Source organism: Podarcis tiliguerta, assembly GCF_965153285.1.
Source record: "Podarcis tiliguerta genome assembly, chromosome: 12".
Lineage (NCBI taxonomy): Eukaryota > Metazoa > Chordata > Lepidosauria > Squamata > Lacertidae > Podarcis > Podarcis tiliguerta.
The window spans coordinates 22,826,808-22,839,020 of NC_139545.1; the positions used below are offsets into that span (position 1 = coordinate 22,826,808).

The 12,213-nt window shown below is 43.8% G+C and overlaps 1 protein-coding gene across 3 annotated transcripts in view; it reads right to left on the minus strand.

The window, feature by feature from the left end:
- Nucleotides 1–12,213, minus strand: part of WIPF3 (WAS/WASL interacting protein family member 3) — a 38,392-nt gene that overhangs the window by 13,649 nt on the left and 12,530 nt on the right. For 2 of the 3 annotated variants that reach the window (XM_083405028.1, XM_083405029.1), the window contains exon 2: nt 8,619–8,967. In XM_083405028.1, the coding sequence (XP_083261154.1) occupies nt 8,619–8,912 (294 nt within the window). In that variant the 5' untranslated portion in view covers nt 8,913–8,967. Of the gene's footprint in view, nt 1–164; nt 298–8,618; nt 8,968–12,213 lie in introns of those variants that run through there. The other variant, XM_083405030.1, reaches the window with a different exon arrangement.

Consider the following 12,213-nt stretch of genomic DNA (forward strand, 5'->3'; position numbering starts at 1 on the left):
CAATCCTCAAGTGCCTTTAGAAATTTCACAGAGAGACAGTGTTATTTACCATCGCGACCGAAAACCTGAATGAGTCATATAATTAGCAAATGCTACAGCACACGCAACAGTGGAATTTACAACCAATTTCATCTATCTTCTCTGGAAGAATAAACAATACATACTGTGAAAAACTGAAGAAACATCACTGGAACAAACTAACTCCTTGCTTCTTGTTTTCCAGTGCTGTTACAAATAATTTATCTCAGCAACTCCCACAAACGGTTTTGCCGTAGCTCTGCTGCTTGGGTGAGATAGCAGGACCTCGTAGGTTTAAATTTAGAACCAACAGCTGTGGTTTTGTTCCTGGGTTCATATATCTACAGTTTGTGTCATCTCTGCATGCTAAATACTAGCTCTCCCCACCCCCCCTTTCCAAAATAAGTAGATAATTTTGGGGGGAGGACTGGACAGAGTAGTAAACTCTGAACATACACAATACTTATATTCAAGAATACATTGTGCATTTTGGTGGATTAGGGGAGAAATTGGTCACTTTGGGGCATTCAATCTTTCTTCCCTGGTACTTCAGATGCCAATAAACCCTTGACCATTGTGGAAATGGCTAGGAATGCCCAGGAACGGCAAAAGCTTACAACATTTTGGTTGGCCTAATAGTGGCATTGCCCTAATATGGATTTCAATTTGCCCAACACAGCTATATTTACTTTTTGTAGGAATAGCAAAGCAATACAGACGTACCTTGCAAGTCAAACGGAATCCGTTCCAGAAGTCCATTCGACTTCCAAAACCAAAGCGTGGCTTCTGATTGGCTGCAGGAAGCTCCTGCAGCCAATCGGAAGCCATGGAAGCCCCATCAGATGTTCAGCTTCCAAAAATAGTTCACAAACCAGAACACTCACTTCTGGGTTTGCGTTGTTCTTGATCCAAAACATTTGAGAACTAAGCTGTTCAAAAACCAAGGTACGACTGTATATTGTCCTGTGTTTAGGGTGGAATACGCTGTTTGCCAAGATCCTAATCCAGCAAGTGTTAAAATCTAAAGGAGGACTCAAATTCCTGGAAAAGCTACCCTCTAACATTTCTCCAATGAAAATAAGGATGACCTATTCAATAATAATAATAATAATAATAATATCCCTCCATCTGACTAGGTTGCCTCAGCCACTCAGGACAGCTTCCAACATATATAAAAACATAGTAAAACGTTAAACATTTTAAAAAAACAAAACCTTCCTAATACAGGGCTGCCTTCAGATGTCTTTTAAAGGCTGTATAGTTACTTATCTCCTTGGCTCGGAGGTTGCATAACCATACCCTCCAATGCTTCACCAATGGAAATAGAGGGAAAGTGGGACATTGCAGGATCAAATCAGAATGGCTTCTATAAATCCAGGACTGTCCCTGGAAAATAGGACACTTGAGGAGAGTCTGCTAGCTTCATGGTGTGGTCATAGGTGATTAAGGTAACTAAGGAAATGGATCTGTGCCGGATAGAAAATGGGTGGGCCCCTCTCGACTGACTGCTAGTTAGAAAAACAAAGGTCAGAGTGGAGAGTTGGAGTTATGCGTGCGCGAAGCTGGAAGCGAGACAGCAGGCTGAGAAGGCACAGGGTCAGAGCCATGCATGATTTCTGCTGGAATCTAAGGCTGTGGCTACAGGAGAAGCAAGACCCTCTTGGGGTCTGAATGCTGCAAACCCCTCCATCGTAGGCTCAGGTTGTATATATGTGCAAATAAACCATATACCATGAAAGACACCGCAGTCTCCTCTGTGCCTCATTCCAAAGAAAATACAAACCCTGGGAAAGCTGGAATCTCACACCACTGGGGTACTTTGGGTTGTACCCAATCATACTCAAAGTAAGCCCACTTAAATTAATGAATATGACCAATTTATGTCCATTAATTTCAGTAGGTCAACTCTGACGATGAGCAATCTTGGGTACACACACATCCCCGTTTGCTTTTTTTTTAAAAAAAAAAAAATAGATAGCCCTTTGAAACTCTGGCAATGAATGGAAAATTAATTTTCTTCCAAGGCTGCAGAATTTGTAAGCAGAGAGACAGCGAGAAAGGTGTCAGTCTTGTTCGGCCTTTTATGTTATTAGAAAAGCAAAGGGCACACCATTAGAAAGAAAAACATTTGGGCCTTTTGCCAAGGATCTGAAGACGACAGAAACTGGAAGACAGTGTGTTTTACTGAATCCCTCAAATTGCTCCGGTAGATCAGGATAACATTAATTTCTGTGACCCAGGCTTATTAAATTAGAACATGTTCACTTGGCCCTACGTTTACCTTGTCACACTAGGAGAATTTCTACTCTTCCGCATATAAGAAATGTCAGGTTAGATAAGAAGTGTAGCACCTCCCTCTTTCCTTTCCTTTTTAAAACAAGATGGAATGAGTCATATATTTAATAGGCTGACTGTTCAGCAGAGAGGGTTATTCTATTTTTTACCACACAGTATCTTTGCTCCCAAAAATGTGTGTGTGTGTGTGTGTGTGTGTGTGTGTGTGTGTGTGTGTGTTTAAAAAAATAGAAGGTTCAAGTGGGAAGCTATGAAAAACTTACATAAATTTTTGGGCAGAGGGGGAGTAAGGCCACTGTTGGATTGCTGGGGGGAATGCTTTGCGCATGTTTGCATTTATTTGCGTTGATAACACACTAATTGACATGGTTTGATGTTACCCTTATCTGTGGGGCTTGGGGTGCTGGGCTCTGAGCCCAGAAAAGGGAGCTATCTGTAAGAACTGGGTATTGGCCACCTATGTCCTCTTCTGGGCAGGTGAAGTGATGGGAAGTCCTAGACAAAATGACACATGATGCTTTGTGCATAGAGAACATCTGTACATCTGCTTGGGTGCAGAAAAGCCGTCTCCTTGCTGCAGTGTCCATCCTGCTTCTACAAAGGCTAGGAGAACTGGTGGGATGCTTTGCCGCAAGTCTACGCCTTCTTGAATAAAGCACTAGAACGGGCCATTCTCATGTTGTTGGCACCCTCCTTTGGTATCCCTGCACCCAACCATCCCTACAAGCCCTCCTGCGGGCCAGTGGATCAGAACAGCCACCCAACACATTCTTAACCCCATTTGAGTGTTCATGCTCTTATATTCATCAATGGGTATGGGAATGCACCCAAAAAACCCTGGTTTTCAAGCGAAGAGTGCGACTGCTAAGGCTGGGCGATATCTGGTTTTCAACATTGCGATATACCGATACCAGCTAAACATCACAACATATCACAACATATCACAATGTCTGAAATAAGGATGGAACTATGTAAAGGCGAACTGTAGGGCTAGGCAATATCTGGTTTTCAACTTCATAATATATAACCAGCTTTTAACATCAACTTTGTTGAACTGGTCATGTTGTGCGGATGCCTGGTGATCGTCTTCCAAAGCAATTACTCTATTCTGAACTTTAAAATGGAAAGTGTAACGTTGGTGGTCAACAAAAGAGGTTCAAAGACTCTCTCAAGGCAAATCTTTTAAAATGTAGTATAAACACTGACAACTGGGAAACACTGGCCTGGAAGCGCTCCAATTGGAGAACAGCCTTTACCAAAGGTGTCATGGGCTTTGAAGACTCTCAAAATCAGGACGAAAGGGAGAAATGCGCTAAAAGGAAGGCACGTTGGCAAACCCTCACCGTGATCAACTCCCGCCTAGAAACCTATGTCCCCACTGTGGAAGGACGTGTGGATCCTGAATTGGCCTCCACAGTCACTTACAGACAAACCGCTAAGACCGTGTTCATGGAAGACAATCTTACTCGGCTACAAGTGATCACCGAAGAAGGAGGAGGATATCACCAGCTAAATATTGCAATATACTAATATATCACAATGTCTGAAATAAGGACGGAGCTACGTAGAGGCATTGGCTGGCTTCAAAGATTGTCCCACATTGTGATTTTTTGGCATAGCACACACACATGCAACATGATTAACGATGTATTGCCAGGTCAAAAATGATGAAACTGATATCATAATACAGACCGGTTTTTGGATAAGGTATCAATATATCGCCCAACCCTAGCAATGGATGGACACTTCTGTGTGACCGAGAACTATGCACAATCAGGATTCCAGGTTCCAAGGAGGATTTTGTGGGTACAGATGGCTGTACAAAGGCTCCCTTGTTTCCAATAAAAGCTTTTTAAAAAATTGCTTGCCATTTCACTTGGCAGGGCTCAGCCCTTGCCCAAATGGACCAGTTGAATCTTACTTCAGCATTGGAGACGGGACAGCCTTTTCCATGGGCAGCAGGTTAGCACAGGGCAGTGCCACCTGATACAATGACTCATCTTGCCAAGACTGCCCACTGCATCTGCCATCTTGGATGGCTGCCTCATTTTGATGGCCTTGTCCATCCAAAATCTTTCCCTTGAAAAGCAGGAATTGCATTGGGGCGGGCCCTATAATTTAAACTGTGGGCTCAACTACAGGAAGTTGAAAATGCTTGGTGTCACGGAGGCCTCAAACTGGGGCTCTTAGAAGTCAGGTTCTTGTACCTTCCCTCCTGAACATGGCAGCTGGGATGGCTCAGTCAGTAAAGAACGTGAGACTCTTAATCTCAAGGTCATGGGTTCGAGCCCCATGTTGAGCAAAAGATTCCTGCATTGTAGGATGACACCCACACCCACCCTGGCCCCTTCCAACTCTACAATTCTATCTTTCCCTGCAAGCCCAGCACACTGAGCACAGTGCTCTGAGTGTGCTATCTAGGCTTGTAATGGCGCTTTGAGTTAAACCAAAGAGCCTAGGGCTTGCCGATCAGAAGGTCGGCGGTTCAAATCCCCATGACAGGGTGAGCTCCTGTTGCTTGGTCCCTGCTCCTGCCAACCTAGCAGTTTGAAAGCACATCAAAATGCAAGTAGATAAATAGTTACTGCTCTGGCGGGAAGGTAAACGGCGTTTCCGCAACCCCAGAGTCGGTCACGACTGGACCTAATGGTCAGGGGTCCCTTTACCTTTAATACCTGAGCATACCTGACCCAAGGGCCAGTCACCACCCACCAATCCCTTGAATCAGTTATCACTCCTCAGTCTGCAGGAGCAACTTGCTCTTTATGTGAAGACTCTCCCTAGGCACCTGCTACCTAGCTTTGATTGCTGTTTTGGATTTAGACAGCTACCTGCTTTCAATTATGTACATGCTTCCAGCCCACTTTATCATCTGGCTTGTTACTTAAGTTTGCAGACCACACCTGCCTCTGGCAGATTTCACCCCCAGAACCCCACTGCTTTGAGAAGTGGGGGAGGGGGGAACCTGTAGCTTCCAGATGTTGATAGACTCCAGCTCCCAAAGACCTTAGCCAGCATGGTCTGTGATCAGGGATAATGGGCGTTGTAGTCCAACGAGCTCCGCACCCTTGGGCCTAGAGCCTACCTTTTACCTAGACCTCAGGTCTAGAGCCAGGCTTTGGCAATTATGTTCTGGGTAGGAGGGGGAGCTGGCTATCTGCCCAGGTCAGCCACTCAGGTGTTATCTAAAAGAGGCAAGATGTTGTTGTTGTTTTTAACTTTGACTGTTTTAATTAACTCATGTTGCATTTTTTTGTGCTGCTGTAAACTGCCCTGGTGTCTTTTGTCAAAGGACAGGCTATTAATTAATTTGCTTTCATTAATTAACTAACTAACAGTAAATAATGCAGTAATGGAGCGTAAAGAGCAACAGACATTCACACATTTCGTGAGCTTGCATCCGTCTGCAGACAAAATAAATTGAGATGGCTTCAAATTTGTCTGCGTTTTCCACCCAGCACAATGCTGACTCAGAAGTAAGCCCTATTGGATTCAACGAGGTTTACTCCCAAGCACATGGAGACAGGGATAAAGGTTGTGATATTATTTTTCTTCTTAAAAGAGGATTCTGTTTCAGCACTAACAGCAAGGTGAATGGGTTGCTATTCGAGAAAAGCATTAATTATTTTGGATTTGTCAAAGAAGCATCTTCTAGTGTTTGAAACAGTGCAGTCGCAGGAAGTTCATAAATAAGTATCTCCCCCCCTTATTTACATCGTTGCCACCATCTGCCTGCAAGGATGCCTTCAAGAAAATTGTTTCTCGTTGCAATAGTATCAGACAGAAAAACAGAACACCTATTCAAATGCAGGAGCTTGCAGTAATTTTCCAGACAGCTTAGTGTATTGAAATTCAATGTTACCCCCTCCCAGTGAAAAATAAAGTGTTAAAGGTTTTTTTAAAAATCCACAAAGCAATTTATGTAATATCCTTCGTGATATCCAATACAATTTTCTCTTTTATTCTCACTCCTACATCAGATGCCAGACTCCATGTTAAATTCCCACAACCCTAGTTAAGCTCAGAGAGGTGTTTTTATTTAAAGGTGACAACAATTAACCAAGAACAGTCCTATTGAATTCACTAAGGTGATTTAATATATGTCGGATTTAATACAATCTAGTGAAGTATCCTAAGAAAAACATTGATTGCTTAGTAGAAAGGCAGAATAAATTTGGCTGTTTAAATAAACCCCCAGAATGTTCTGCTTTGAAAAGCTATATTCTGTGAACAGAGTCATATGTGCAAATTATTCAAGTGGGCTTCTATTCAAATTCAAATTCTACTAATCACAGAAAGCAAGAAGGCACCGATCTCCTAATCCCCAGTTAAAGAAAATGGGACTCGGTTTTATGATTATGTCATTCAATTTAAAAAGTGTTAGATGGTTTATCATATGAGTCTTAGTCCATTGATCCCTCAATCAGTAGACTGATCCTATAAATGTTTGTTTATAAAGAAGTCCCGCTGTATCCAATTACTCTCTAGGAAGTGTGAGTATGTGTGCGTATTCAAAATTTGCGCATGTGTGTGAATTCACAATTTGTATCATATGTATTATTTGTATTTATGTATTCAGGGGGAGAAGACTCCCTGGAAAAGACCCTGGTGTTGGGAAACATTGAGGGCACAAGGAGAAGGGGACGACAGAGGACGAGATGGTTGGACAGTGTTCTCGAAGCTACCAGCATGAGTTTGACCAAACTGCGGGAGGCAGTGGAAGACAGGAGTGCCTGGCGTGCTCTGGTCCATGGGGTCACAAAGAGTCAGACACGACTAAACAACAACAACAACATTTATGTATTTGTATCATTTGTATTATTAAAAGGCCCAACGTGAGTCTCTAACCGGAAGTGGTAGAAATGGCTTTGTCAAAAAAGAACACTGTATTCAGGTAAACCTTTTTTTAACAAATAGCATCCACAATACTGGGGGGGGGGGACCTGTTCTCAATAGGTGGAGGTGATCAAACGATGCAGAAAACAGAATGGACAATATGCAAACATCTTGGACGGTTGCTACAACTGCAGGACAGGAAATGCATACGTGAGGCCTCATTCCATTTACATTCCTTAAGCTTCATTCCAGTTTCCTCAGAAAACCTAGCAGCTGCAGTAACAGCTGGGTAATATTAGCAGGTGCGTGATACAGACACCAAGGCCTATAAATTCTCTGTGCAAATGAAGAAACAAAAACCTCCTAGGGGTTGCCATATTTCAAAAAGTGAAAATCTGGACACAAAAGTTTTTGAGGAGTTTTTGAGCTACTTTAAGGGGGAGGGGATAATTAGCACTTTTCAAAGGGTAAAAGAAACACTTCCGACATATGTTGCCCCAAACGTTTTCATTGATTTTCAGAAATTCCGGCAATGTCCGGGAAGTTGCAGACATTTGGCAGCACTACAGCCTCTGAAGTTAGGATATTAGGAAGCACAATGATGGACCATGTGCCTTGCAAGCGGAAGATGTCTCGGAACTCCAGGTCGGGTTGGGAGACACCTAACCTGAAACTGCCCTATGATCCTTGGATGAAAGGTGGTACAGTGGTACCTCAGGTTAAGTACTTAATTTGTTCCGGAGGTCTGTTCTTAACCTGAAACTGTTCTTAACCTGAAGCACCAATTTAGCTAATGGGGGCCTCCCGCTGCTGCCGCGCCGCCGGAGCACCTTTTCTGTTCTCATCCTGAAGCAAAGTTCTTAACCTGAAGTACTATTTCTGGGTTAGCGGAGTCTCTAACCTGAAGCATATGTAACCTGAGGTACCACTATATAGAAATTTAATAAATAATAATCGCAGCTACCAGTTGGTTTATATAAACAATACTGAACTAGATGGATTAGTGGTCTGTCACAATGTAAAGAATCTTCCTGTGTTTCTCTGCCTTCGCAACCATGTTTTCACAGAAGCACAGACTTGTAGAGTTGAGGGTCATCTAGTCCAGCCCCCTGCAATGCAGGAATCTTTCACCCAACGCGGGGTTCAAACCCACAACCTTGAGATTAAGAGTCTCATGCTCTACCGACCGAGCTACGGATTATGTCAACAGACTCATTGGGAACATTGGGAATGGTGACAACCAAGTGGATGGAGAAATCTGCAATAAACGGAAGAATGTCTAGGCATTCAAGACTAGTTAATTTTTCTCATTAAAAAAACAACCACCTGTATTTGAATAACACCTACTGATAAGACATCTTAAACCTAGGACTTTGTAGCTAAGTTTCTAAGTCCAAAACAGAATTTTAATTGTGAGACCGCAATGTTGCAATCACAATCAAAGGAAAAAATTGAAAGATGAGCCTTACCAAAGGGCATGAAGATGGCAGTGATGGTGGGCCTCCAGAAGATGATGAAAAAGAGGCAGGTGGTGGTGGTGGTGGTGGTGGACATCCAGAAGAAGGTGATGGAAGGGGAGGTGGAGGCGGGGCAGGTGGTGGACCTCCAGAACAAGAAGGTAGAGGAGGAGGAGGAGGAGGAGGTGGAGCTGCAGAGAAAGATGGCGGAAGAGGAGGAGGAGGTGGAGGAGGTGCTGGTGGTGGGGCTCCTCCAGAAAGAGATGGTGGAAGAGGAGGAGCAGGTGGTGGCAGTGGAACAGGCATCTGTCAAGTTTCTATTTTCAGTCAGTCCGCTCTCAAAGATCACAGACAAAATGATCTAGGAAAAGAAAAAAGAAAACTGAATTTACATCCTACATCCACCAAAGAAGCCTCCAGGTTGGTCATGCATAAAGCCGAAGGCTTTTAATAAAACCTAAGTTCTGGGTGGAATCCATAGGTCCTTCACTCCTTTCCCACACACATGAATAACAGAAGTCTAAGCAGGGGCACCCACACCTCAGGGCCCCCACACAACGTCCGAGGTCTCGCAGGGCCTCAGACAGCATCTCTGAGGCATCAGAGATGTTTTCTGAGGCCTTCTAAGACCTTGGAACCTGACTTCTGGTACCACGCTGGGCACCCATAACCTAGGGCCCAAATTGACTCCCCTGAGTCTAAGTTGCCGATCAAGATGAAGGTAATATTATTATTACAGTGGAACTTCGGCTTCCAAACGCCTTGGGAGCCAAACGTTCTGGCTCCCAAACGATTGAAAACTGGAATTGTTCCGGTTTTTGAATGTTCTTTGGGAGCCGAACATCCAGCGCAGCTTCCGTGGCGTCCAATTGGCTGCAGGAAGCTCCTGCAGCCAATCGGAAGCTGCACCTTGGTTCCTGAACCGTTTTGGGAGTCAAACGGACTTCCAGAACGGATTAAGTTTGGGAACCAAGGTTCCACTGTATTAGCTTGAGCATGGAACCTGCCCATGTAGGAACACAACTAAATTTCCATTGACATCTAATTTTCTATGTGAAGACTTTTAAACTTTTTTAAAGAAAGAAAGTGCATTCAGGTATGATCCCTCATGGGACAGTCTGACCTGATACAGTCCAGACACACATAATTCACTTCATTATTTCTTCCCTCTTGCCTCAGATTCTTATTCCTCACTAGGTTGCCCATGGGCCCTACCAAGCCGACTGAGACTTCCCCTCTTCCGTTCTTCTACCTTCACCATTCTCACGCTCCATAAATTCTTACTCATGGCAAGCGATGACGTTCCAGCTTCTCTACAATAGTGAATAACTCTCGGCCCGCGTCAACCTTTCTAGCACTTGTACTTTTATTTTATTCTGCCCACTGCCTGACTCAAACACTCTTCCCCTGGAACAATATGCCTCAAGTTTCTGAGCACACCACTGTTTGCAATGATTGCAATCATTCGGCGGCGACCTTCACCTTCAACGCCAGCTTTGCAAATGGAACCTCGTCCACAAATGTTAAAGCCACACTCTGCTATTATTCCTTACAGCAGAGTGTGCCCTTGAAAGGAAAGCTGAGAAATAAGTATAGCATTTACGCAGTGCTCTGCTAACAACCACTTTCCCTCCAGATGGAATTTTCCTTTATGTCTGAGGCGAGGAACCTATGGTGGTTGGAGTCTAACTTCCATCAGCCCAGCCAATGGTCAAGGGTGATGGGAGCTGTCCTGCAGCAATATCCAGAAGGCCACAGTTTCCCCTCCCTGCTTTGAACAAGGGCTCTTTCCCCAGTTGTCAGCTCAAACTGGGAGCAGGCACTGTGTGGACCATGGGAATCCCAACCAGGCACTTTTTGTCTGGCATACAAGCAGGGCTGGCCTGTTGCAGATATTAATATTGCACAGTTTAAAGTGACTGGAAGCATAACAACTGACTCCTTTTGGAATAAATCATTGCCCAGGCCCATAAACATTTTAGGGCAGAACTTTCTTCATTAAAACATCAAATGTACTTTAAAAAAATACCCACACAATGTTTTGTGTGCTGTCCAGCACAGGCTCAGCATCTTAGAAAATATGAAGTAATCCCAAAATCAAAATGGTGCCTCTCCCCGCCCCCCCCATCCCAGCCTGCCTAAGGCGAAGCAGCTCTTTTTGGAGAGCTATTATCACATGCTTTTGTTTTCTGCGGTGTTTGGAGAAAGACTAACAGCCACCACCTTTCAAGATGGCGAATTTGCAACCCAATACCTTCAGTCTCAGCACAGAGAAACAACCAACAGGGAATCCTTAGAAACTTAATGCTTGGGAGGAAATCAATGTTAGCAATTGAATTTCCCCATTTTAAACCTTTATTAATGCATATACATTTTCCATTTCTGTGTGAATTAAACCTGTTATGTACTAAGGTTCTCACCCTGGGCCAGCAGGGGGATACTGTAGATAGTTATGCAAATAAGGGGTCGAAAGTGACGTTCATTGATTGGATAGTTTTAGAAAGTTGTCACAGTGACATTGTAGTTGAGCTCTATATAAGCAGACTGACTGAACCCTTCAGTTCAGTTCTGTCCTGGCTTGTGAATAAACAAGAGCTGTTTGAAGACTCGCTGTGTCGTCTGATATGTTCACCCACAACTTAACAAAACCTATTACACTTAATGTGACCACCTTATTAGGCAGATGCTGGTGGGTGTGGATGAGCCAACAGCAAAAGCCTCTCAGCTTTCCCTCCTCAGCTGTTCCTCTCTGTTGGACAAGAGCTCTGCCTGAGTCACCTGAGTCACCTAAGCTAGTCTTGGCTGCAGCAGAGGACACCTTCCCCTCACCAATGTTGCCGTAACATTCACCTGGCAGTACAGTCAGCTTCTGACATTTTTGTCAGCAACCTGTTTGGGGCTGACCTTGCATCAGTTGGAATAATAACGTTTCTAACGCTGCATTCATGGAGAGCAGCTCAAAGAGGAAACAAGAATAAAAATGCCATGTATGCAGTCTATGCTTTGCTTGGTTGCCCTCCAAAATTCCCACGCCCTCCCACAGCACAGAATGCAATTATTAAATCCTATTAAGTAACTTGGAAGAACAGACTCCAATAAGGTTTTTTGTCGTGAAAAATAAAAGCTTCAGCTTAAGACTGGTACCATGGTGATATGAGAAATTATCTAAAAACCAATTTAAATTTCTAGCTCTTCACCTCCATAGAGATTCCTATTTATTCCACATTTATAGAGGTTTCTACTTATTCCACAAGGACCAACTCTCCTCATGCGAACTGACCTGGAACCATCATCTGAGGCCCTTCTTTGTGTGCCCCAAGAAGAGAGGCATGGAAGGCGCCAAGATGAGAAAGGGCCTTTTCTGTGGTGGCTCCCCGTCTGTGGAATGCTCTCCCCAGAGACCTCACCTGGCGCCTTCATTACATATCTTTAGGCCCCAGGCGAAAATGTTGCCTTGGGTGGATTAAGCGTGTTTGTGGGAGGGGAGTTATTTGTTTTTTGTTTTATTATGCGTTTTGTGTTCTCATTTTGCATTTTTACGTTGTGAATTGCCACTGTGATCTTCGGATGAAGGGTAGTACACAAATTTAACAAATACAGTCACACC